Raw genomic sequence first — 25,679 nt, forward strand, 5'->3', positions numbered from 1 at the left:
CATAAATATATAGACATCAAAATATATATATAATCATGTATTTTTATTTTTTGAATATGTGACATTCTATGTGTATTTTTTAATAGATTTTGTTGTGTGCGTGTTCAATATGATGATTATTGTATGTATATACGTATGTATTTACATATTTTTAAAAAACAAATATCCGACATTATAATTAAAATTCTATTCAAAAAGAAAAAATTGTTTAAATCTTACGAAATCTTAAGCCATTGGCTTCACTAAATGCAGTCTGAAATTTTGATCCCAAATATTAATAAAACAGGTTTGGACATAATCTTTGATTGCCCTTGTATGTCGTCTACATGAAGGTGTTCACCTGCATTTTGGCTCTGAATAACTGAAGGAATGTCTGTATGTGAAAAGAGCCACTTTAATGTTTCATGACTCTCTACTGGCACATGAGCTGATCCAATCCACCATAGCTCCATTTCTGATTGTGACAAACTATCGTTCGCATATTACCAGAACAGTAAATAGAAGAGCAAAACAGGCTTTTTTAGTTTACCTATCTTTGAGTATACCTTGCTTGATAACAAACCATTGTGTACATAATACCAGAACAGTAAAAGTAAAAGAGCAAAACTGCAAAAGCACAGCTTTTTCAGTTGTACCTAGATGCTGGCTTTAAGAGAGCTATGCACTTCAACTAGATAGAGCATGTGAATTGAGTTCCAAGAATTTGCTTGTCTCACAGGTACTGTACAAGTGTGTCAATCGAGTTGGCAACAAGGGTAATGGCTCCTCTCTCTGTGCTATGGTTTGGATAAATCCGGGTTTGTCCCCTTCCCTCCACATCACACAAACATTTTCCGACCAGCTGGGAAAGTGTTCCAAGGTCCACAAAAACCTCTTAGGTATTTAGTATTATGTAGATTTTCATATCCACCATCCCTACCATGGTGTCCCCTCCAGTGCAGTTCCTTCCAGAATCGGATTAAACAGTCAATATAATAGACATGTACCTTTTTACAATGCATGCCCCTTTCTCTCACACAGTGTTTTCCGAGATCACCTCCCCAAACTTCACAAATAGGTGCCCAGCAGAGGTGCTGCTGCTCCCTGTAAGATCATCTTTGCTCTTGCTGTTCCCATATTCATCCAAATACCTGGGATAATTGAACCCTGGCCGTGCTGGGACCGCAGGCTTTGTGTTCGCCACTGGGAACAATGACAGGAGGACCCTCACCACATCATACATAGTAGGCCTAGCAGATGGGTGTTTTTTGGTGCAGAGGAGAGCCAGTTGTAGTGCTTTGTTCACAGCTGCAAGGTCGGAACCCGTATCCTTGAGTACAGGATCCACAGTTTCCATGATTGCACCATCATTGTTTTTAGTGAGAACCTGCAACAAAGTTAAAAATGCTCAGGTAAGTACAAATTGACATTCATGAGATGTACATACGTACGTACGCATGCAGGATGTAGCTATGTGTGTACATACATATGCAGGAAGTAGCTAAATACATAGGAGACATTTTGAGAAAATCAATTGATTTCTGAAATAAGAGTGATAACCTGTCATCACAAAAGCAGGACCAAAAAAATAGTAGTGTATAGCCACCACCTACCCACTGGTGCAGATTGGTTTCATCATCCACAGCTTTCCTTCCAGTCAAGAGCTCTAAAAGAACGACTCCAAAGCTATATACATCAGATTTTTCATTTAACCTGGATGTCCTTGCATACTCTGGATCAATGTAGCCGATGGTTCCCATGACCAATGTGGATGTGTGAGATTTTGCCAACGATATGCTTTTGGCTATCCCGAAATCTGTGAGATGTGCCTCGTAACTCTCATCGAGAAGAATATTTGACGTCTTTATATCTCTGTGAACAATGCGAGGGTTGCAGTCATGGTGCAAATATGCAAGCCCTTTAGCAGCCCCAACAGCTATGTTGAGCCTTAGGTCCCAATCAAGCTTCATCTTTTTTGCACCTGGAAAAGACAATCATAGAGCATACATGTCATGCCAACTATCAAAAAAAGGCTACAGGGCATTAAGATGGCTTTAAGAATAAGGACCTAGCTCGGCCCTAAGTGCTTATAAAATCGTAAGATGATCAAAGCTAAGATCATGTGAGCTTTTATTGGTTCGAGTGAGACAACAAAGAGATTACTAGAGATGATTATGATTTAAGACCTAAGATGACGCACATCCAGTCCATCATGGGGCATCAAAAATTATAGGGCATGCAAATGATGTGTCCATCATCGTCATTGAGGCATGCTCAAGACATTCATATGCAAGGCACATTCATCATCATGTAATACAGAACACGTATTAAGTAATACATTCCAGAAACTCGCATTCTCTATAACACACACCATATAATACCTATGTGAGGTTCAACGAATATCATGTAACACATGCACTGACCTCCTCCAAAACCCATACTGTGTAATACATAACTCGTACCATGTACACCATACCACATACCATGTAATACATCTCAGAGACTTCCTTTCTCCATAACACACCATGTAATACCCATGTAAGGTTCGATATATATCATGTAACACATGCTCCAAAACCCATGCTGTGTAATACATAACTCATACCATGTAATACATCTCAGAGACTTCCTTTCTCCAGAACACATACCATGTAATAAGTAACACATGCCATGTAAGAATAACACATACTCTGTAATTCATTTCAGAGACTTCCATTCTCCATAACACACAGCATGTAATACATGACACATACCATGTAACACATCCCAAAGGCTTCCATTCTCCATGAAGTCGTAGAACAGCAGGTTCCCATGTGGAGAAAGAGAATAGCCAAGCAAACTAACAAGGTTCCGATGCTTTATTCTCCCCACAGTATCAAGCTCAGCCTCAAACTCACGAGTATTTTGCTGATAATGGTTGTAAAGCTTCTTGACAGCAACAGGCTTTCCACTCTTCAATATGCACTTGTAAACGGTGCTAGATCCTCCAAAACCGATGACATACCTCTGGCCTAGATTTTCAGTTAATCTCATGATGTCATCATAAGAGTGGCCTGCCAAGTCCATGTGGAGTATAACAATTCGAGGAGGACCTGCAAAAATAGTTGAAATAAGTGTATGCAAAACCCATCAATGTTGTCAAAGCATTAAGTGTTGTCAATGGCTTGCTACCTTGTATGGGTTTGCTAGCCTCCTTCAAACCAAACTCCTCGGGCTGGTGGTTGGATTTCCATATCCAAGCCAACAGAGCAAGCACACAAATAGCACCACTGAGGCCCAATCCAATGAACAAATTCTTAGCTTTCAAGCCTGCATATACATAAGATCATTTGTCAGAAACCTTGCAAAGCTGGTTAGCACCTTGAGTGGTTAGTTTAAGATAAATAACTTCTCAACTGCTCACCATTAGACGGTTGATAGTAAGGACCACAAAGAAGCCCTATCTTCTTCCCACACAACCCCTTGTTTCCCCGGTAGCTACATAAAGCAGCCAGTAAAGGGATAAGCTTCTGAAGCCAGGAAAACACCCAAAAATATATAGGAAGAGTGGCAGACCAACCTTTCAATTGTAAATCTAGTGAAGTTTCTCAATGCGGGTATCTCACCAGAAAGGTTGTTGTACGATAGGTTCCTGGTGCCACATTAACTATATGCTTAGATGGGTCTATAGGGGGATAAAAGGGTCTACAAAAGGGCTCACTTACCTAATGATAGAATGTGAAAAAGTATTTGCATGCCTTGTAAAAAATTGTAAGTATTTGCATCCACTTACAAGGCAATGAGGCTCAAGCAGTTAGAAAGGTCTTGAGGAATTTCTCCAGATAAATCGTTGTTATTAAGATACCTGGGCAAAGATCAGAGTTGTTAATCACCTGCCTGTGCACAATATGCTAATCAGAGTTGTCAATCATCTGCCTGTGCACAATATGCTAGCCAATTATATACATTGGCTAGCTTAAGTAGACCATGTTGTGTATGCTAGAGAGCCTCACAAGTGATCATTGACTTGAGTTAAACCATTGAAAACTCACAATATGATGAGATTCTGTAGTCGACCCAATTCTTCCGGAATGGATCCAGACAGATGATTATATGAAATATCCCTGCGTCCCCAAGCTCTGTAATCAGCTCTAGAGAATTTCTGCTTAAACTTAGTAAAACCTATCGTTCAAATGTAACTTACATCTTATATATATCCCTCAAATTGCCAAACTCCACCGGTATTGCTCCAGTTAGCTTGTTTTTACTTAGATCTCTGTTGACAGTTGCTCAAGAATAAGGCTTTCATCCAAGAAGTCCAAATAAACACTAGGAACTACAGCATCAATTGGTCCTTACAATTTTAACAGATGCTCAAGATCACCAATTGAAAAGGGGATAAGCCCTGAGAAATAGTTGTTGGATAAATCCCTGCCAAAAAACCAAGCAAATGATGTTTAGATGGGCAATTCTTGCTAAGCATCTAGATTTGCCAGTCCAAGCCCATGTATAGAAATCATTTGATTAAATCTTGATCATGAAATGTAGGGAGTTTGAGCAAGTTTTCAATCACATAAGGAAGAAAGGTGCATGGGTTTTGCGCATATTTTCACATTTGATGAGAAAGGAAGAAAGGTGCATGGGTTTTGCGCATATTTTCACATCTGATGAGAAAGGAATGTGCTCTCACAGTGTGTCGAGATTGCGGATGTGGCCAAGTTCCTCGGGGATGCTTCCTCGCAAGTAATTGGTTGAAAGGTTTCTAAACACATACAAGAAGATGTAATCAAGGCACCATGAGAGGCCAGGCCAACAAATTATGGTAAGAATTCATGACAAAAAGACAAAAGACACATTCTACTTACAAATATGTCAGACTGACAATGTCTTGAAATTCTGAGGGGATGGTACCAGTTAGTTGATTACCGTGTGCATTGCTTCATCAGTCACATATATACATACATGTTAGCTCAAGACTTGCATTACTTAATAAAACAAGCACATGCATGCATGCATGAGACGTCCGCGCGCGCACCCGCGTGCACGTGCGAGTGTTAACAACTCGGAAACAAGTAAGGCAAGCACTATCCTCTAAAGTTCAATTGCAATGAGTGTTCTACTTACAAAGAATTCAATGATACACAAGAGCTTAAGTTCTCTGGGATTGGTCCCTCCAGCTGATTATCCGATAGGTTTCTGCATTATCTCAGAGATTAGAGTTGTTTAATTATACCTAGCTGCTTTTAAGAGTCCATTACAACTCCATAAAAAGGAAACATGTCAAGAGGCATCCAGAAGATGCCAACTATACTTCAATGATCAAGGGAAACCTCCTTGTGCATGGGATGAAGTTGCCATATTTACTGCTAACAATGCACTCTAAACCCATGATAATGAACTTTCACGATAAGAAGATTTCACATAGAAAAAAAATCCTTATTTTGCATGTCAATTATGTGCTAGCAAGTGTAGCTTACAATTCAAAAAGTTCCTGCAAATTGCCGAGCTCTGGTGGGATTTCCCCAGTGAGGTTGTTGTCATTGAGTTGCCTGTAAGCCATGCATATACAAAGCACCTCAATAGTGATGCTCCCTACCTTTAATCAAGTAATTATTACCCTTCACTTGAGTAGCTAATACAGGGCAATGCACGTGTTCCTTACAAGTACTGAAGCTTAGTCATATTGCCAAGCTCTGGGGGGATAGGCCCAGAGAGATAATTCCCTTGTAAATACCTGCAAGGAGCACAAAGGAAGCAATAGTTTAGAGGTTCTCAGAGACACTGCATGGCAGCATTGGCTCTCTGATGTGCGAGGTATTACATTGGCATTTCACTTGGATGGTATAATGATTTCTCTATCATTCATAAGCAGTATGTTTTGCCTACTGCCATTCATATGAAAGAAAAATAAGTGCATGATCTGTCTATCATTCACAAGCATTGTGTTTGATTCATGTGAATGAAAAATAAGTACAATCATTTCTCTATCGTTCACAAGTTTGCCTGCTGCCACTCGCATCAATGAAAAGAAAGTACAGTGATTTCTGTATCATTCAAGAGCATTATGTTTGCCTACTGCCATTCATATGAATGACATTCTTACTGCCATTCATATGAATGAAAAGAATGTCATTCACTTACAGCTTCCCTGTGAAAGTTAGGTTTCCTAGTATGGCCGGGATGGGTCCTCGCAAATGGTTGTAGCTCAAGTCCCTGAGACACACATGAAGGCAAGGTTAAGGATGAGTGACTACTATATCAATAAACTTCACAAGTTTAAATTAAGCTTCCGATAGGCTATAGCCCAATGGTAATGCCCGTGCTTCTCTAACATAAGGTATTAAGAGAGAGAGAGAGAGAGAGAGAGAGAGAGAGAGAGAGAGAGACTAATGAAGTAATCAATGGCAAAACTGTACATGTATAAAATGTGGCATGCACATTCATGCACATATGCATAAATGCACCCTCTCAAACACGCATAGCCCTAAAACTAAAAAGAAGGCATGCATAAATGCATTACGTACGTACATACATGCTTGCATACATCACTGACATACATGCACATTCAAGCACTTCTCTCTCCTATAAATCTACATGGCAAAGCGTAGATGGATTAAGATTAGATAAAAGATTATCGAAGATTGACTTGTGCAAACTTATCACCAAATATTGAATGCTTACAAAACTGCCAATGCTTGCATGAGTCCAATTACATCAGGAATGCTGCCAGTAAGCATGTTTCCTTGTAATGATCTGTAAGAAAGTCACCACCATCCCACCATCATGTTCAGTTTGTACCATAGCCACTAGATGTATATTAATCCAGGCATAAACCAGCATTTTGATTTTATTCACAAGTGTTTTTGCACATGCACCCATAGAGTAGAGATTTCACATGCCAGTATCATGTTCAGTTTGCACCATATCTACTAGATATATATCAATCAAGGCATAACATAGCATTTTGACTTTATCCAGGTGTTTTAAACATCGAGGTATCCAACCATTGAGTAGAAATTTCAGATGAAATAGCACTGCCATACATCAGGCTATGAATGCCCAATGTAGCACCTTGACATCCTTGCATCAATCAACCTTGACATACAACATGCTTTGCACTCACAGTGTAGCAACTTGAAGAAAGCCAATGTTGAAAGGAATGCCACCGGTTAATTGATTGAATGACAAATCCCTGCCCACCACAGTACAATGCATCGATGCTGAGTTAGTAACCAGCATCTAGCACCCTTCTGCAAAATTTACAAGCATGTAAAACTTACAAGACTTGAAAGCTTGTGCAGTTGCCAATGCTGTCTGGGATTTTACCTGTCAAGTTGTTGCTACGTACATCACTGCCAAAACATCAGCAAAAGTGATTCATCCACAAAGACTAGCACTACATGAGTAGGTTCTTTAGTGCATAACATGTGCTTGGCAATGAAATAAGGAAACCATGGTCATAGTTACTCACAAATACCACAAACCCGTCAGCTTACACATGTCAGGGGACAAACTTCCTGTCATGAAGTTGTTTCGCAGACCTCTGTATGGCAAACAAGGTTCAACATCCATGTCATTGCAAGATTTGAGGTGAAAGAAAGCTCACAAAAGACATGGCTAAACAGTTGTTCAAGTCTTTCGATGCGAGAAGCTCACAGGTATTGTAGCACTTCACTCCAGTATATCAAGGATGGTATCTCACCAGATAGAGAATTCTCAGCCAGATCTCTACAGCATCAATGAAGCCAAAATGTATGTCCTTAAACGAGATCCATTACCATGTCAAGTTTTCTTACAAATGTCGCGGCCACATCATGTATATTTGAAAACATTTGTATACAGGTGTAGACCACTCACATCACTTGGAGGTTGGGTAGCTGAGACAAGGTTGAAGGGATGGATCCTGTGAGCTGGTTACTCTTCATTTTGCTGCACAGAGGTAAAGCCGAATAAGTCAATGATATTTATCACCCTTGTAGCCTTGTGTAAGTATAACCAAGCATAGGCACATAGCCAAGGCAATAAACAGCTTACAAAATCTCTAGTTCCTTCAGCTTGGAAAGGGAAAAAGGGATGTCTCCATCAATTTTATTGGAAGAAAGGTCTCTGCACCCAACCATGATGAGCCAAACATTTGTCTCAAATGCACATTTTCAAGAAACACGACACCTTAGGGAACAGCAAGTGGATTGCTTCCCACGATTACTTCACTTACAAATATTGCAGGCTGGAACAGTCACCAATCTCATCAGGGATTTGTCCAGAAATCATGTTGCTGCTCAAATTCCTGCAAGACAGCCCAGACCAATGTACCCATTCCTTCGGTAGTCAAATCATCTTTCCATAAGCAAAAGCATATGATATTAAGGAGCTAAATATTGCTAAGGAGTAGCCAAGTACATTTGATAGGTATCCAAGATCAATATGAAGGCTTACAAGGTTTTCAAGCTCTTCAATTTTCCTATTGAGGGGGCTATTTCTCCACTGAAATTGAGGCTTGGAAGGTTCCTGTACAATGCCGCAAAGAACCAAGTTAGTGCACACGTTAGGAAGATTAGATGGACAGTTGTTGAAATGAAACTGACATTGGAACGAGTTTTAGAGCCAACAGTGTGCGGGCCTGGATGTTGAGTATGGTAAAGGACTCAACAGGTAGGTTGAGCCAATACATGGGAATGGATTATGGGCGTGCTGCTGTTTGCTTAGCTGATCATTTGCTGATGTTCTAGGCTTAGCGAAGAAAAACGCATGTGTTGTAACAAGCTGGAGCTCCCCCGCCTAGCAAACAGTCTTCCCCCTGCGGACTCCACTATCTATCTCCGATCAGCAGCCTAAGTTAGGCTTAAGAACTTCAAAGAGCAGGAGTGGAGCATTCACTACAGCTTAGCTTCACTTAGGCGCATCCAAGAATTGACCCTTGATAGCCCTTGGATCGGACCCCAAGTGGAGAGAAACTTGAAGTCTGGCCTAGGTCATGGCCACAAACAAGCATCCTGCCAGGCTACTCTCAGGGTCTTATAGACCTGATCCCCCAAGGAGAGGGAAGATCCGCTGGAGGTTAGGCAGCGATGCCCCATCATCCTGCTTAGCCCTACATGATCTATGCCTCATAGAAGGCATTATTGTACATCTGGGTTATTCAGCCTCCTAGGTGAGGGGAGAGTTGGTTCTTTACTCCTCTACCCACAGCTTGGTATTCATTCAGGGTGCATGATGCCAGCAATTATGCATCCCCTGATCAGTTTGCCAGGACTGCCCTTGCCACCTTTTTCTTCTTATTTGATAGAGGCCCTGTGGACTTTCCTTTGGGTGCAGGATAAAGGTTTACAAGGCCTCAGACTACCTATCTGCAACTTTAAGTAAGTCCTCGCAGCAACCTACCTCAACAATACAGCACCGTGTTTGCAACAGCCATCAAGGATTTTAATCCTGCGGTCTCTAGCTGAGCCCTTACCCGTCCCTAACTCGGCCACCACTGCAGGCCCCACAGTGGATTCCTAAAGGTGTCCCAGTCCACTACCAAGTGTCCCATGTTGGGATCTATATGACACCAGCGTGGCAGATAAAAGCCTTCCTTATGAGCTCTTGGAGGAAGCTCTTACAGTAAACCACATCTCGGTGTCCTCCTAGCTACCATGTTGTACATGACACGTTCTTGCTAGTCCTTTTCATGCACCTGCATAGGGCAAGCATAATGGCTTATCCATAACTTCCTTTAAGCAAGTGACGGCCACACCACCCAAGCTAAGGTGGCATGGAGTGTCCACAATGACATCCCCTTCTTGATCCTTGGCCTCAAAGATGACCTCCTCGGCTTCAGATAATCCTCTCCCCGGACCTTCGAGATCCACCCATCCAATTGCCTTCGGCCTGTAAAAAATCCGACTGTAAAGGATTGTAGTGTCCCCCTCCAACGGGTCCGAGCACTAGGCTTCCATGAAGCATCAACCCTCCCTACTCAAGGTAGCAGATGATCCATCCTAGTTTCTCTGACTCTAGGACAGCTGCCTCTGCGTGTTTGTCGTGGGGCCTAGCGCGTGGCATGACGAGAAGATTAGACCTTTTCCTCAACTTACAGTGCCACTACTCGAAGAGTCATGTTGTCACAAGTGACCCCTAGCCAGAAGCAATGATCGTCTGTTGTGTCGTCCCAGGTGTAGAGCTCATTGTTTGCATCTTTCAAGGACCTCTTCAGCTCCAGCAAGACTTGTCCTGCATGAGCACAGAAAGAGTTTCATTTGTTGAGACTTCCAAACACATCCAAAGCATAAGTTTAGAGACAGTCAATGTGGCAATGTTGACTATAGGGCTTGGACAAAATCAAATGCATTAGAGCATCTGGGCCTTAACACATCAACCAAGCCTGCTCACTTTCCATTGACTACAATTAATTTATCCCGGACCCAGCTTCCATGACGAGGCTGTATCCAATGCTCATGTTTGGCTGACATGCACAGGGCCTAAGCTTAGACATGCTTAGGTATTTGGCTTCATTTTGCAAACAGTATCATGAAAAATGCATCAAGCACGTGCAGACGTAGCATTGTCTTGGTGATGCAAAGACATTGAACTTCCAAGTTTTAATTTGATCAAATAAATGGAGGTACATAGTTATCGTCTAATTATGAAGGGAAATTATGATGGAGCTTAACGCAAAAATGACATCATTATGGTGTGTGATTTGAACGACATGTTGAGCCGCATGCACAGCTTTAAGGAAAGAGCTGAGCTTGAAGCTGTGAGGTTTTGTGTCTGCATACAAGTGGGTTAGCAACCACTAGGACACTCCCTGTAGGAGAATTAAGGTAGTATAATAAATGATTAAGTGTTTCTCTCCTTGCATTAGCAGGTTAGATCACTGTTAACGAAATGAGTTTCTCCATACGCAGGATAGGGAGCCAATAGTGAGCATCAAAAGTTAATTTGGCAAGGTGCAAGCTGGTGTATAGAGAGGCAAACGTGAGATGTTTGTGGAAGCACTCAAATAGCAGGTTCAAAGAAATAAGGCTTTGAGTTTTAGCACATGCAAGTGGGAGCAGAAGATTGAAGGAGACAGCGTGAGAACAACAGCTTTAGTGGAGAGGTGAAATGGGCAATGTTCAGCTCTAATTTGTTTGCATTCTAAAGACAGTTGAATGCTTTGATGTGGGCGTTTCTTAACACAGATTTGCTAGCATTTCAAAGACCCCCCAAAAAAATTAAAAAGAAAGTGCTTTGCTAAGGACGGAGAGAGGGAGGAAAAATGCACCTTCTTCTGCAATACCAGCTATAGAGTGGAAGCAGAACAGCATAAAGAGGAAGCAGATGGCCACGAGGGTGATAAGCAGCTTGCTTGGAAGGAGACCTGTGCTGGCCATTACCTTTACAAGGCTTTAACTAACCTACAAAGCTTGAAAGGGGAAGCAATCAAAACAAGCTCAATGTGTCAACTATATTGCAAGAAAGCCCAGGATCAAGCCCCATTTCTGCTGACTTCTTGGTTAAACCAGAGAAAAGCGTAATCATCCAAAAAATCTAGGGAAAAAGAAGCATCTATAGTGGCAGTGACAGTAGCAGTAGTGGTGGTAGTAGCAGTGTGCATAACGCTCCGGGTGCAAATGCAGCTGGTTAAAAAAAGCTGCTGTAAGTAACCCTGCACGAAGCCTGTTCAGTGTGCACTGTGCTATGTATGCTGTCTGCCTGTGTATTGCTCCTGCGGGGTTTGCAGCTAGAATCTGCTAAATACCTTCTTAATTACAATCACAATTACAGTTTTAGCATATAATTAACCCTCTCCCAGGCCTTGGAATTGTGATTAACAGCGCTTTCAAGGGTGCCTGTAAAGCTTCGAATTTATGAGGGGGCGTGTCGCTCTGAGCATATATTTAACACCCCGAAAAAAGAAAAACAAAATACAAAGTGGTATTAATGCGATGCTGATGAAGTTGATATTGTTGTTTGAAAAGGAAAGAGTCTGTGTGTGTGTGTGTGTGTGTGTGTGAGAGAGAGAGAGAGAGAGAGAGGTTGCCGTAACGTGACATAAAGCAAACCTGTGCACTTGCGCTACGAAAAAAAAAAAAGGTCTGATAAGAGGAGTGATCTGCAGGCTTCACAGGCAGGCGCGAGGTTGATAGAGCTAGTAGGAAAATATAAATAATCAAAAGAAACTGTGTGAGAGAGAGAGAGAGAGGGTAAGAAAACTTGTAGAGAGAAGTAATAAGAGAGAGGATAGAGCTTTACGAGTAACATGTGGAGAGAGAGTGTGTCTCTCTCGAGCTCTTTACCACTAAAACGAGAACTGATGAGGAAAGAAATCTAGAGAGAGAACCATTGAATGTGGTAGAGCGAGAAGTTAAAACTATAAGAACAACAGGAGATTGAGAGAGAGGAGAGGGGGAAGAGATTCATTACATTATTCGGGATGCGTGCCGCAAAGAAAAGGTGAAGCTTGAAGAGAGAAGGGAGTACATACTACAGTCCATGAATTTTGCAGGCTCCCATTACAGCACAAGCATGGGTAGCTCAGAAGGAAGAGAGAGAAAGAGGAGAGAGGGGGTTATTTTTCCCAACTCCTCTTTTTTTTTGGGCAATTTGCAAAAGCAGTCGGAGTCCGTATTAACAGAGGAGAGCAGTAGAGATAGAGACTAGAGAGAGAAAAAGATAGAGAGAGAGGGAGAGAGACGTATAGTGAAGTAGTAGTGTTAAGTACTAGTGGTAGCAGACGTAAAGAGTGTGGGCACTGGGAGGTGTGGGTGTGTGTTTTTTTTTTTTTGGCTTTGTAGCCCTTGCGCTCTCTCTCTCTCTCTCTCATTCTCTCTCATGTGATGGCGCCATTTTCCTCCATGCTCAGATGTAGAGTACCCAAGTACTCCTCATAGCTTTTCCAGAGTTGCCAGGCCATCACAAACAAACGGATGCGTTCTGGTCCGTCCAATGCAACCCAGTTGAACCCACTATAATTGCTCCATGCTTAAAACCGAGTTGCTTAATCATCACCTATTGTCCTGCTAATCATCTTTGCCTCATGCCAATGCTATAATTAACTCCATGTGCACACTGCACATTGCTTGCCTGCATAACGCTCAGTTAATTAACCGTGATTTGCACCCCGCTCTGCTTAACGTCTCCCGTTTTGCAACATAAATCTAATTTGGTAATCACCCTCCTTCGCAATCGCGCGTAGGTGACCTTTTCCCATCATGGGGACACTCTCTAATGAGTCCAAAATCACAAAGATATTTTGCTCCTAGTAGTACCATTTTGCTTGGTTTAGTGCAGCGATTAAGATTGTTAACTTACCCTAAATTCCCTAATCACCATATTCTAATTTGGGCCGCCGAGATCATGGCAGTTAGTAGATTATTGTGTAGAGCACTGTTCACCAAAAACGGAGGTTTAGTGTCAGGTGAATGGTAAATTTTGAAATATAATCTTAAAATTTTTAAATAACAATTCATAAAAACTTACAAATTTTAGTTATAATTTGTAAAAAAAAACTTTAAAATTTAGAGAAAAACTTACAGAAATTTGAGGTTGAAGGTTTTTTAATTATAGGGAAAAATATTTTCTACGAACAGTGGTGTAGAGAGCTTTCGCACAGGGCCTCTTTCTCTGCAAACCAATGATCGAATCCAAGTCTTCACAATGGAACCCAACCATTCTACCAACTCACCTACCTGCCCGTGAGTCTAATAGGGTGATCCAAATGTAGATCTACACATGGCTTTGTGTCTATATGTACGGCTTTGTGTCTATAGAGTAGTGTAACTACAATTGGACGGGAAAAAAGAGAGCTTTTTCGAGAGCTAAGAATTATGAGAATTCCAATTTGATTCACACGCGGGAGTGCAGTGTGCACACCCCGGGACCAGAGTCCGGACAAGAACAGGGCCAGGCTCGTTTGAACTTTGATCGATCAAAAGGAGGAGAGAGACAAAAAGCCTTTTAAAAAAAATGCCAACGGCGGACCACAAAATGGGCCAGTCAGAAACTCTCTGACTGCCCAAAACGCTTCTGGAGACAACGACGGCTGTATTTGGTTGATTTTGAAATATGAAAAATCCACCACATTATTTATTATTCGTCTGATTTGAACTCTTTGACGGTCAGAAACATCCGTAATTACCAGCCACCATTTTTTTTTTTTAAAGAGTCGACATGCCATGACCCGGAAAGTTCTATTTCGATTTAAATTGAATAACTATGCATGTGGTTTTTATAAATATTTAAAATATACTTTAAAATATATATACAATACAACTCAATAGTGTGGTTTTTTTTATATTTAAAATATATACAAGACTACTCAATAGTGTGGTTTTTTTAACAAAATATATTTATATTTATAAGATAATAGCTACCATTTGCAGAAGATCTCTTTTTACAGTGCCACAATGTCTTGTTCCCAATCCTTGTTAAGTAAATTACAGATTTTGTCCCACCTCTCCTTCTCCCACATAAAAGATATATATTTAAAAATATATAGCTCAATCGAGAGTACCTTAATCCTTTTTAGCCTAACCTTTTACTCAAACCCATCTTAATTGTCACTTAAAACTTGGCTTCACCCACCAAATATGTGATATATACATTGATCTTAAGATGATTCATCCTATTTTTTCTAATTTTGGAAGTGGTTACAATCGTCTTCTCTTTTGTGTGGAGTTATTTTAGACTACCAAAGCTCCATGAGAAGCCAAAGAGTGATATCAACCATCTTGTTGTAGCGCATCACGCATGGCTTGTGTCTACTACCTCCTCGAGCCATCTTCGCACTTGCTTCGCGCATAAGTTGCATCCACATTGCCTCAACCTTTGTCGTGAGGCTTGTTTTTACTTCACCCCAAGATATGAAAAACTAAAATGCTTTAGCAAATGTGCCTATGGCCTCTCATATACATTACTATGGCCTCTCATATACATTACTAGGGGCATAGCACAAATTTAAGAGTATGTTAACATGCATATTGAGCCATGGCCTACTTATCTTAGTCAATGAAAATACATCTTTTTTGTTTTGAAACTGCGCACATCTTTATTAGTCAATCCATATCAAGCCATGACCTACTTATCTTAGTCAATGAAATTACATCTTTTATGTTTTGAAATTGCACACATCTTCATTAGTCAATCTACATTCACAGGGCATTAACTGGTTGATGATTCACTCTCATTGTTACTATACAGAAACACAAACAACTTTAGGAAAAACATAAGATTATAGTAAGGAAAAATGGTTCTCTCATGATTGCTCAAAAAATACGAAAACAAGAGTACTATTAAAAGTGTACCTTTTTAGAATTTTGGAACTAGTTGTCAGGACAAGACAAATGCTCTGATTTGCTTATGGTGGTGGTTTCCACATTAATCGTGGTCATGTTTGGGGCAAAGCAACCAGTTGTGAGTCTAATAGTTCGAAATCCTATGCATTCACTTCACAACCATAAAAAAGAGCATTTAGGTATCCCCAAAGATGCAACCGATTGGAATTTTGGAGTGGCATGGAAATCGAGTCACCCCCCTGGGATTTGTTTGTGTTTAAACCAAGTTCTCTTCTTGAGAATAACGGTCTATATACCAACTTGAGATAGCATGCATATGCACCAATGTATAAAGAGGTAAATTCATAAAAAAATACAATGATTCAAATCAGTGTATGATAATAAAATTTATTAAATAAACTTTCACCCTTCTTTGCTTGACTTCTTATTGGGCTCATTTCCAAACACACTATGGTTCCGTGCAATCAATGCTCACCATTCAACCAAAAGTCCATTTTTGCGTTCAAACTCGACTAAAGCCCCAATCTATCTCAGATGAGCTCGCAGCCACCATTTCAAGATTTTACAGTCTTCATTATAAATGCATATACTTACCAACCCAAACTTATTAGTTTCCATCATTACCCTTAAGTTCCACTATAACACGAATTTTTTATCGCACTTTAGCATGGGAATTAAAAAGTGTCGTATGTCTTTTTTCTAAAAACCATGCGAACAACCTAGCTCACAAGGTTGCAAGAAATCTTGAATTTTGAAGCCTTCAGAGGGCATCAAAGTGTTTTTTCCCCAAATTATGTAATGTAATTTGGAAAAAACATGTTGAAATTTGTGTTGGCCTTGAAATTAATGATGCAAATTTGTTATAAAACCAGCTTTGCTGATGTGTAGATTTTTGTTTAGAAAAACTAGCTATTTGTAGTTTTTTTATTAAAATATACCATACAACTCAATAGTGTGTGTTTTTTGTGTGCATTTAAAATATACAGCTCAAGAAGAGAGATCGAGAGGATCGAGAGTATGTTAATCCTTTTTTGACTTAGCCTTTTACTCAAACCCATCGTAATTGTCACTTAAAGCTTGGCTTCACCCACCAGATATGTGATATGTGATTCATCCTTTTTTTTAAAAAAAAATGGCAATGGTTATGATTGTCTTCTCTATTGTGTGGAGTTATTTTAGACTACCAAAGCTCCATGAGAAGCCAAAGAGTGATATCAACCATCTTGTTGTAACACACCATGCATGACTTGTCTAGTACCTTCTCAAGCCATCTTTGCACTTAACTCTAAGGCCTTAGCATAGGCTGCATCCACATTGCCTCAACCTTTGTTGTGAGGCTTGTCCCAAAGATATGAAAAACAAAAAGGCTTTAGCAAATGTGCCTATGGTCTCTCATATACATTACTAGGGAGATAACACAAATTTAAGAGTATGTTAACATGCATATCGAGCTGCCATGACCTACTTATCTTAGTCAATCACATATCTTTATTAGTCAATTCACATTCACATGGCATTAATAGGTTGATGATTCACTCTTATTGTTACTAGATAGAAACACATACAACTTTATGGAACAACAAAGACTACAAAACGATTCTCATGATTGCTCAAAAATACAGAAACAAGAGTACTATTAAAAAAATATCTTCATGATTGCTCAAAAATATGAAAACAAGAGTAGTCGTGAGTGATTGCAAGCTGTGAGTTAGGTTACGTGTGTGACGAGCCCATTTTGAGCATTTTTGTACTTACGCCAACAATAAATGCTAATCAAAACATATCTTACTCCAAATCTAAACTAGTAAATGCCATTAAAAACCAAATCTTTGAATTATCAAATATACCTGCATGAAAAAAGTAATATTTCATACACCATTAGATTGCTTGATCGTTGACCACAACGGCTTTGGTTGTCCCAAATAAACCACTCCCCACTCATGATCTTCGTATAGGCATAACCAAAAAGATTCATTAATTCTTTTCAAGTGTGAGAGAAAAAGATGATCAATTAGGGAAGGAAAAGGCAAAACTTTTTGTCGCACCCATTATATTGGTAGGTGAATTGTAAACTCAAGCAACATATGTGTTTTTTTTTTCCAAATTATGTAGTGTAATTTGGAAAAAATGTGTTGAAATTTGTGTTGTGTTGGCCTTGAAAATTAAGCACTAGTTTTCCTGTCACATGTCGCTCTCTCTAGCATCTCCTGTAAGACCATCTCTTCCCTTCCTCCTCTCGCCACGTGGTAGTAGTATACAAAGGGGTAGACTGTGCACAAGTGGGGGTAGGGCTGCAGAGCAGCATGCTGGTATAGAACTAGTTTGTTATAGAAGGAGCTGATCCTTTTTTCTTTGGATCTTTTGTGCTCGTGTGCTTTCGTGCTGCCATCAGCTGTTAACATGTTTTGAACCCAGCACCTCTTGCATGGGACTTACCGCTCATGCAAATAAAACCCGCTGATCCTTATTTGGACTCGTTAAGAAGAACGTTTTTTTTCTCTCTCACGGGACATATTGCATTTTCGCGCTCTTTTTTTACGAAGTCATGTTGATAAATCATTCCGTCACGGGAAGCTTGACGGGCGGTTAACTCCCGTCAAAAGCGTCGCCGTCCGTCAACGGCGGCAATTTCAAAGTGCTTTTACCGTGGCAGGAAAAAGGGGGAAAAGTCTGCGCAGAGTAATAAAAGGCCCACCTTTTGCAAGACGCGTACTAGAGGCTAGGCTACTAGCTTCGTCACACCCTCACATCTCTCCATCTTTTCACCACTATAATAATTATTATTACTACGCTCGGGGAGTAATGTCAAAAATTAAAATGTCTATTCCGTGACCCCTAGCCTTAGGGATAAGTCTTTTTAATCAAACGTCATCGCCACATTCTAGGAATATAAACCGGCGAGTATTTATTTTTAAAATTTATTCTATATCAAACAAAACATCAATCGCTACATCCCCGCTGACATGACCCTCCCGCCTTCTCTCTCTCTCTCTCTCTCTCTCTCACTCACACACACACACACACACACACACCTGCTTAGGTAGGTCAAACGAAACTACACTATAAAGCCTACCCTTCTATCATCTTCACGCAAAGTGCACACCTTTACAGCCTTCTCATTAATCGAATCCTTAAGGATATGCCATGCCTCTTCAACTATTATGACCTCTATGGGTTGTAACTTGTCCTCTGATGGGATGGGGACAATCAGCTAGTCGTAGTTACCGTCCCTCATTGGGACACAAGTTCGAATCTTGACTCACCCCTCCCTTCCCCTAATTTCCCCTAATGAGCTCGATTCACCCCTCCATCTAAGGAAAGGGTGGTTTTTTTAATTGTATTAAACAAATTCTTAAAAAAATCAAGGTATGAATTTATATATATAAACATATATTATATGTCTCTTTATATATATATATATATATATTCTTCTTTTATATATATAATATCTTTATATATATGTATATATATATATATATATATATCTTTTCTTACATAGATAATATATGTCTCTTCTTCTTCTTTTTATATGTCTTTTCTTCTAGGGCCTTTATAGGCCTAGGAGGTTTTGTGTCATGAAGGGTCTTAGGAAGTTAAGGACACTCATGATTGATACATAAGCTCTCAAATCAATATCCTTTTCATAGTCCCATTTCACCCTCTAGAGATAAGGATTTCTTAAAATTCAGAAAAAAGTCCCCTCAATTCCTAGTTTTAATACTTTAAAGTATGGTACAATAGGATCATGAATTGTTACACACTTATGACCGTAATACATACTTGTGGGATTTTAGGAGTTAATGTTAGCAACTCGGCTATAGGATGACCGCCTTTATTAGTTACATAAAGTATTGTGGTTATCGATCAACTAGAATTATTATTGTTGTATAAGAAATTAGACGTTAACATCATCTTTGAAGGATTTAGAGTAACTTTGCTTAATATGAGGAAAGAGAGTAACATTAACTTTCCACAATGACCTTGAGTGCGCTATGTAGTAAAGATAAGGGTTTCCTTGAAGTCACCTTGTAAAAGAAATGCAACCTTACGAAATGCCTTCACCCATACATGTGGAAAGCTAATCTTTCTATATATAACCGGGGTTGCCCACATAGCTGCAATGTGTCGGCTTTTTTTAGCCCTGCCCACATGTCTCCTGGAGGTGCCGTCTGATGCCGCATGCATTAACCTAAAGGTGTCCACGTGTAGCGCCATGTAACATCCAGCGTCGTTTGTAGGCCGCCTCCTTTTACTGCTGTGGCCTCCATCCCTCTGTCTTGCAGAGGCTGCGCCGGTTGTAGGTCGCCTCCTTTTACTCTGCCACCACCCTCGGTTGCAGGATTCAAGTCCATCCCGTCGTTGCTATTTGCTCCCCTCGCTCTCTGGATTCCATCTCGTCGTTGTTGTTTGCTCCCCTCGCTCCCTGTTGGTGTGCCATCATTTGCTTTACTACTTTCGCTGGAAGGTTCTCTCTCTCTCTCTCTCTCTCTCTCTCTCTCTCTCTCTCTCTCTCTCTCACACACACACACACACACACACACACACACACACACACACACTCACTCACTCACTCACTCACTCACTGGTGTTTGGTGGTTGTGCAGGTCTCTCGCTCACTGTGGTGGTTGTGCAAGTTCACTCTCTGGGGTGGTCGCTCTCTCTCCCTGCCTCTCCCTCTCTCCCCCTCTCTCGCTCATTGTGGCCATGGTTGTGCAGGTGGTCAGTCTCTCCCTCCCTCCCTCCCTCTCTCTCTCTCTCTCTCTCTCTCTCTCTCTCTCCCCCCCCCTCTCCCTCTAATCTCCCTCTCTCTTTGTTTTGTTTTGTGGCTTTGCAGGTATCGCGCACAACTTGGGGTCTAAGTGGTAGCTTACGTGTAGCTCCGGTGTTCGCTTGCCATCAACCCGGCTTCCTCTCAACGTAAGCCTACGCCGGCCATGTTAGTGAAAGCTTTTTTAAATAATATGAAAGTATTTTAAAAATGCAAAAACACACATATGCAAGGTGAAAGTTGAACTTTAATATGCTTTTACTTTGTTTAAGTATGATGTTTATGTGCATTATACTTTTACTTTGTGTGTGTGTGTGTGTGTGTGTGTGTGTGTGTGTGTGTGTGTGAGAGAGAGAGAGAGAGAGAGAGAGAGAGAGAGGCGAGAGAGGGAGAGAGAGAGGCATGCCACCCGCACTCACCCACATGTAAATACATGTACCACATAGATCACACATGCTCAATCACATGGTAATTTGAAATGTAATAATGATCTCTCTCTCTCTCTCTCTCTCTCACACACACACACACACACACACACACACACACACACACAAACAAAGGGGTAAGCACCCAAATGTACACACACATAGTAGTTACAATTTTGGTTTTTACATCCATGTGTGTGTGTGTGTGTGTGTGTGTAGGGTTATGTGGGGTTATATAAATAGCATGTGCGTGCGTGTGTGTGTGTACCCTTGCATTTTTGTTGCCTCTAAAGTGTGATAAATGGTTATGTGGGGTTGTGATTGAAGTCACAATTAACTGATGTAATAATGATTTCTCTCTCTCTCTCTCTCTCTCTCTCTCTCTCTCTCTCTCTCTCTCTCTCTCTCACACACACACACACACACACACACACACACACACACAGAGAAAAGGGTAAGCACCCAAATGTACACACACATAGTAGTTACAATTATGGTTTTTACACCCGTGTGTGTGTGTGTGTGTGTGTGTGTGTGTGTGTGTGTTTAAGAGAGTTTTTTAATTGAAGGTGAAACATGCACATAGTAGCTATAATTTTGATTTATATACACATGCACATAGTAATTATGCATCTACTTACCTATATATATGTATGTATAATTGATAGAGATGGAAGAGGCAACTTGCAAATTTTTTTAGCACATGAGTACTCTTTCCTTTGAGGAATGGGTGAATTTGGCTATAGAATTTGAGCATCGCTCTTTTCATAGTCCAAGCTGGTTTGGGCCATGGGCGGTTCATGATGTTGGATGGAACGATGTTTTTAAAATTATTATACGTTTAGATTTTAAAAAATTAGATGAAAATATTACGCTAATGAATATTAAAGAAAGTATAGGCTTGCTTGATCTTTATGAAATAGACTATAATGTCTCTAGCCCAAGAGATCAAGTTCGTCAAGTATTTAACAAAGTTACTAAATGTATTCGAAAGCATAAGTTCATTTGAAAATAAATATGGTTGTGTTCTTCTTCTGTGAGCATTGGTATTTAAATAGTATTTTTTTTAATTATATAAGTACTGTCTTCTTCTGTGACCATTGGTATTTAAATAGTCTTTTTTTTAATTATATAAGTACTGTCTTTGCCTCTCTCCTTCTTTTCTTATGCTCTCTCTCTCTCTCTCTCTCTCTCTCTCTCTCTAGCTAACTATAAAGAAGATGATGATTGTTATTGATGTGAAGTTTGATTCTGTTTTATGCAGAAACATGGCATTAAACATTTTAAAGTTGACCTATGACAGTAATAAATTGTCAGATATATGCTATTCTTTGAGGAGATGCCACAGTTGGGTTTTTTTGGGTGCCAACCTAGCCCAAAATGGAAACTCTTGGGTTTGATGAATGGGATGATGTTAACCCACGGTATATTTATATAGTATCCCTTATAGGCTAGATGATAATCTCAAGCTTCTCTTAATCAAAGAGGCATTGGGATTACTAGATGGCTTTTACATTGTGGGTAGCAGACGTAGGAGCTCTGAGGAAAAGCACTTCATTTTTAGGGAAGTACTGAAGTGCATTCCGATAAGGAAATTGGTAAAGATACTGATGTAATAATCTTTAAGATTATTGATGGATTGATGGATGTCTCTTCTCTCTCACACTCTCTCTCTATACCTCTCTCTTTGGTAATAATATTTAATATTATTGATGGATTGATGGGTGTCTCTTCTCTCTCTCTCTATCTCTCTCTCTCTCTCTAACACACACACACACACACATGATGTAATACACAAATAGTTACCCTTGCCTTTTTCTATGTGCTTGCTATGAAATGTAGCTAGGACAGTGTGAGAAAAATAGAGAGACCATAAGTTTTATGTTGTTTGGTGTTTGTGTGTGTGATTGTGTAGAGGCAAGCACAAGGACAATAGCATCAAAGTTGGTCGTTTCAAATACCGTTCTCTCTTCATCTTGAGGCTAGTTTTATTGTTGCCCTTTTTCTTTCTATCTATTTGTGTGTTTGCAATTAATATGTGATGCATAGATAAAGAGATTTTTGGTTAGCTGAGAGAGAGAGAGAGAGAGAGAGAGAGAGAGAGAGAGAGAGAGAGAGAGAGAGAGAGAGAGGATACTACACATTAAAATACTTTCTATATCTCTTTCTATCTCATTAAGTATTTTAATATTGATAATTTGTATTTAAATGTGAATGTCTAATACTTTAGCGTGTGCACTAGCGTGTGCACATAAGTACAATTTAAGCTAGAAACTTTTCATTTAGTAGACCATTGCCATAGGGATTGTAGAAAGAGTTCTAGAGAGAAAATATATGGACCTGAGAGAATATACAAACTATAGTAGCCTTAAAAATAGCAAAGAAATGTTCTCAAAAATTAAAAAAAAATTCTTTATGGTTTTAGAGAGACAATTATATGTCTCGCCTAAGAGTTGACGAGGTATCTACATGTATAAAGTGTTGGTATATAGTTGGGTTATTAGGGTTATGTTATATGTCGATAAAGATATAAAGAGATGCTTGAAGAGCCTTAAGATATTTATTTTGGATTTTAGCAAATGGAGATCCAGAATGCTAACAACAACGGCTTAAATGTCGTAGTGGCTACGAATGGAGATTCTAATTCTTCGGATTAGGTTGCTTGTAAGGAGTACTTAGATGCCCTTTGGAGCTTTGGCAGTGGCAGCCAAAGGGGAGATACACTAAGAGATGAGTTTACACATCATCTCCATCGACTTCTTGACAGTAGTGGTGGTCGCATGGAGGCTAACTAACTAGACATGATTTCTTTCATGGAAAATATGCATACTAAAATTGGGGAGGAATGTCCAGGTGGATGTAATAGGGAATGTAAATTACAAGTCAATTCTCTAAAAGAGTAAGTAGGCAGATTAGGCTTGCATATTGGAGGTATTGAGATATCCGTTAATTGACTCAATGCTATTATGAAAAAGATGAGTCGTATGTTGAAAACCATGGTAGTTTCCTAGAGATTTTGTAAGTATAATGATGTTTTTGCTCAATGGACAAATTGTATTGCATCTTTCCAAATTTGGCTCTTCGTGGTGGTGATACCTATGAATCCTCTATTTTCTCAAATTCTTTACATCTCTCTTGCAATTTCTCTCTCTCTCTCTCTCTCTCTCTCTCTCTCTCTTTAGAGATGGAGAGAGGTTTTCACTCATTAGTGTCATAAGGAGATGGATTGTATATGTTAGACACACTTATCTATTATCAATATCTATAATAATTACATCATGTTTGCTACTGTGTGGATTCTATGTGAGAGTATGGTCACATAGTGCACTAATTTGGAAATGTGAGGCATCGAGAAAGCTTGGACAATATGTGGGAAAACACTGTTGTGGAAGTGGGAATATCTCTTTACTACCTTTTTGTAGTTTTCACTCATTAGGAGTCCTTGCTTATAAGTGCCATTTTTTTGGTGCACTAATTTGGAAATGTGAGGTGTCGAGAAAGCTTGGATAATATGTGGGCAAACACTATTGTGGAAGTGGGAATATCTCTTTACTGCCTTTGGAAAATCCTTCTGGTGCATTGGTTGAGTTGTTACTTGTTAATGATAATGCAAGTAAGGAATACAGGAAGAATATACTCTCTTCTTATAACAATGCCTTGGCATTTGTTTCACTGGGTGCTCACTTGCATAATCAGTTCACAAGGGAGGGAGGAGTATTCAATTTTCGAATCCATGGTACTACCTATCATTGTGTTTGGAGAGACGGAAAAACTCTCTCACTTGTAGCAAGAGTAGTATGATCCACACTTAGCTCAATCCAATGGGATTTGCATCCCTTTCGGAGCTAGGGATTCAACCCGTACCGGTGCACAAAAGCTTATCCATTTGATGGAGAGAATGCTAAGAAAACTACTACTAATGACATAGACTCAACACACACTCAAGCTTAATCTTGCTATTGCTCACTCAACTCCACATTCCACTCATCCATACATCCAAACAAGAAGAAAGCTTAGCTATTGCTTACACAAGATCAAAGCATTCTTCATTCTCAAATACTCATTTCCCTAGCATGCACACAATCCTTGAAGCTATCAATAAGAAACATGCACACAAGAGAATTGACAAGAGAAGAGAGACAAATATCAACTCATTGCATTGAATTAACAAAAGAATAGAACTTACAACAATGTAGATGGGGAGAGAGAAGAGCTTGCACCTCTATGGAAGGAGAGGGAGAGCTAGTCTCAAGAGAGCTCAAACATGAGTTTGCCCAATGTGTCCATGCTCTCAAATGAGCCACCTTTTATACAAAAATTCTAGAACTCCCAAAAGTTCCCATGTGGGATTATTGTCAAGCCCTCTCCCACATTCATCTACAACTTTGAACTCTTTTCAAGAGCCCTAAGTGTCTTTTTTGTTGCATCCTTGTATTGATCTTCATTCGTCATGCAACACTCCCCCCTTCCTATTTTGCGCACGTCCTCGAGCGCGGTAGTAACAAGAGCTGCAATAAAAAAAGAATGGATACATTAAAGTCTTTTATTGAAAAAAAAAGAAAAGAAAAAACCAGCAACAATGATAATTTCACACGTGAGCATACAAGTGTAAGGCTGATTAAAGTTTTAATGAGTACTAAAATAGGTGAGTAAAGACTAGTCAAAGTGAGACTTAAGTGGTAGATAGTGCTATGCAAAGGCAAGTGTGCTTAGTACACCGCCGGTTATGACCTCAGTCTCAATGTCCTACAAGTATGTAAGTTATTCCTAAGAGGCAAACCTACTCCTGAATATGAGCAAAGGTGATTGGAATTCTTTTTTTTTTCTTTTTTTTTCTCTTTTTTTTTAAAAAAAATATGTGTGTAGAAGGTGATAAAGATTAAGGTTCTATCCCAAAGAGACCCAAGCAATGGCCAAGAGACCTCCGCCAAGAGAATCTAAAGACCGCTAAGTATCTCAAGGGCGACAGACCCTTTTTCTTTCTTTTATGACCTAAGGAGTACCCCATGAAGATGAGGGCATCGGTCTCGAGGGCCCATAGTGTACCCCAGAGTCCTACCAACATCCATCAAGGCGATAGATTCCTCAAAGGTCTTTTTCTGAAGCTTTTAGACATCAGTGTTCACCCCATGGAAACCAAGGCATCGGCCCCAAGGTGCTAAGACAACCCCAGGTCCTACCAAGCATTTCTCATGGCTGTAGACACATCATGTCTCAATTTACTTTGTATATATATGTTTTTTTTAGGGTATACTTTTTTTATAAATT

The 25,679-nt window shown here is 39.9% G+C and overlaps 2 protein-coding genes across 3 annotated transcripts; one reads left to right on the forward strand and one right to left on the reverse strand.

The window, feature by feature from the left end:
* Positions 1-461: 461 nt before the first annotated feature.
* LOC147633764 (uncharacterized) lies at positions 462-11,978 on the reverse strand. Of its 2 annotated transcripts, XM_086804792.1 has the most exons (27): positions 11,207-11,978; positions 10,035-10,170; positions 8,395-8,466; positions 8,174-8,245; positions 7,993-8,064; positions 7,816-7,887; positions 7,615-7,686; positions 7,430-7,501; positions 7,239-7,310; positions 7,082-7,150; positions 6,640-6,711; positions 6,100-6,171; positions 5,621-5,692; positions 5,436-5,507; positions 5,083-5,154; positions 4,824-4,895; positions 4,649-4,720; positions 4,318-4,389; positions 4,163-4,234; positions 4,011-4,082; positions 3,752-3,823; positions 3,539-3,610; positions 3,383-3,456; positions 3,151-3,288; positions 2,733-3,071; positions 1,593-1,960; positions 462-1,366 (listed from the first exon to the last, which is right to left on the reverse strand). In XM_086804792.1, the coding sequence occupies exons 1-27, from the start codon at positions 11,313-11,315 to the stop codon at positions 1,013-1,015; spliced, it is 2,955 nt and encodes a 984-aa protein (XP_086660918.1). In that variant the 5' UTR covers positions 11,316-11,978; the 3' UTR covers positions 462-1,012. The 2 variants fall into 2 exon arrangements, with proteins under 2 accessions (XP_086660918.1, XP_086660919.1); XM_086804793.1 differs by lacking the exon at positions 10,035-10,170 and having other exon boundaries at positions 11,207-11,766.
* Positions 11,979-19,338: 7,360 nt separating this feature from the next.
* Positions 19,339-20,139, forward strand: LOC147633765 (uncharacterized). Its single transcript, XM_086805587.1, has 4 exons — positions 19,339-19,413; positions 19,520-19,683; positions 19,823-19,934; positions 20,053-20,139. Exons 1-4 carry the CDS (start codon positions 19,339-19,341, stop codon positions 20,137-20,139), a joined length of 438 nt encoding a protein of 145 aa, XP_086661713.1.
* The last annotated feature ends 5,540 nt before the right edge of the window (positions 20,140-25,679 follow it).

Source organism: Cibotium barometz, chromosome 11 (genome assembly GCF_041138505.1).
Source record: "Cibotium barometz isolate CiBa-2024 chromosome 11, ASM4113850v1, whole genome shotgun sequence".
Classification (NCBI taxonomy): domain Eukaryota; kingdom Viridiplantae; phylum Streptophyta; class Polypodiopsida; order Cyatheales; family Cibotiaceae; genus Cibotium; species Cibotium barometz.

Coding starts and splice junctions, on each gene's coding strand:
- LOC147633765 (XM_086805587.1), top strand. CDS start 19,339: ATGTGTCGGCTTTTTTTAGCCCTGCCCACATGTCTCCTGGAGGTGCCG. Junction 19,684..19,822: donor TTTACTACTTTCGCTGGAAG/GTTCTCTCTCTC, acceptor GTGGTTGTGCAG/GTCTCTCGCTCACTGTGGTG. Junction 19,935..20,052: donor TTGTGGCCATGGTTGTGCAG/GTGGTCAGTCTC, acceptor GTGGCTTTGCAG/GTATCGCGCACAACTTGGGG.
- LOC147633764 (XM_086804792.1), bottom strand. CDS start 11,315: ATGGCCAGCACAGGTCTCCTTCCAAGCAAGCTGCTTATCACCCTCGTG. Junction 10,171..11,206: donor AGCTGGTATTGCAGAAGAAG/GTGCATTTTTCC, acceptor GTGCTCATGCAG/GACAAGTCTTGCTGGAGCTG. Junction 3,824..4,010: donor CTACAGAATCTCATCATATT/GTGAGTTTTCAA, acceptor ATCTTTGCCCAG/GTATCTTAATAACAACGATT.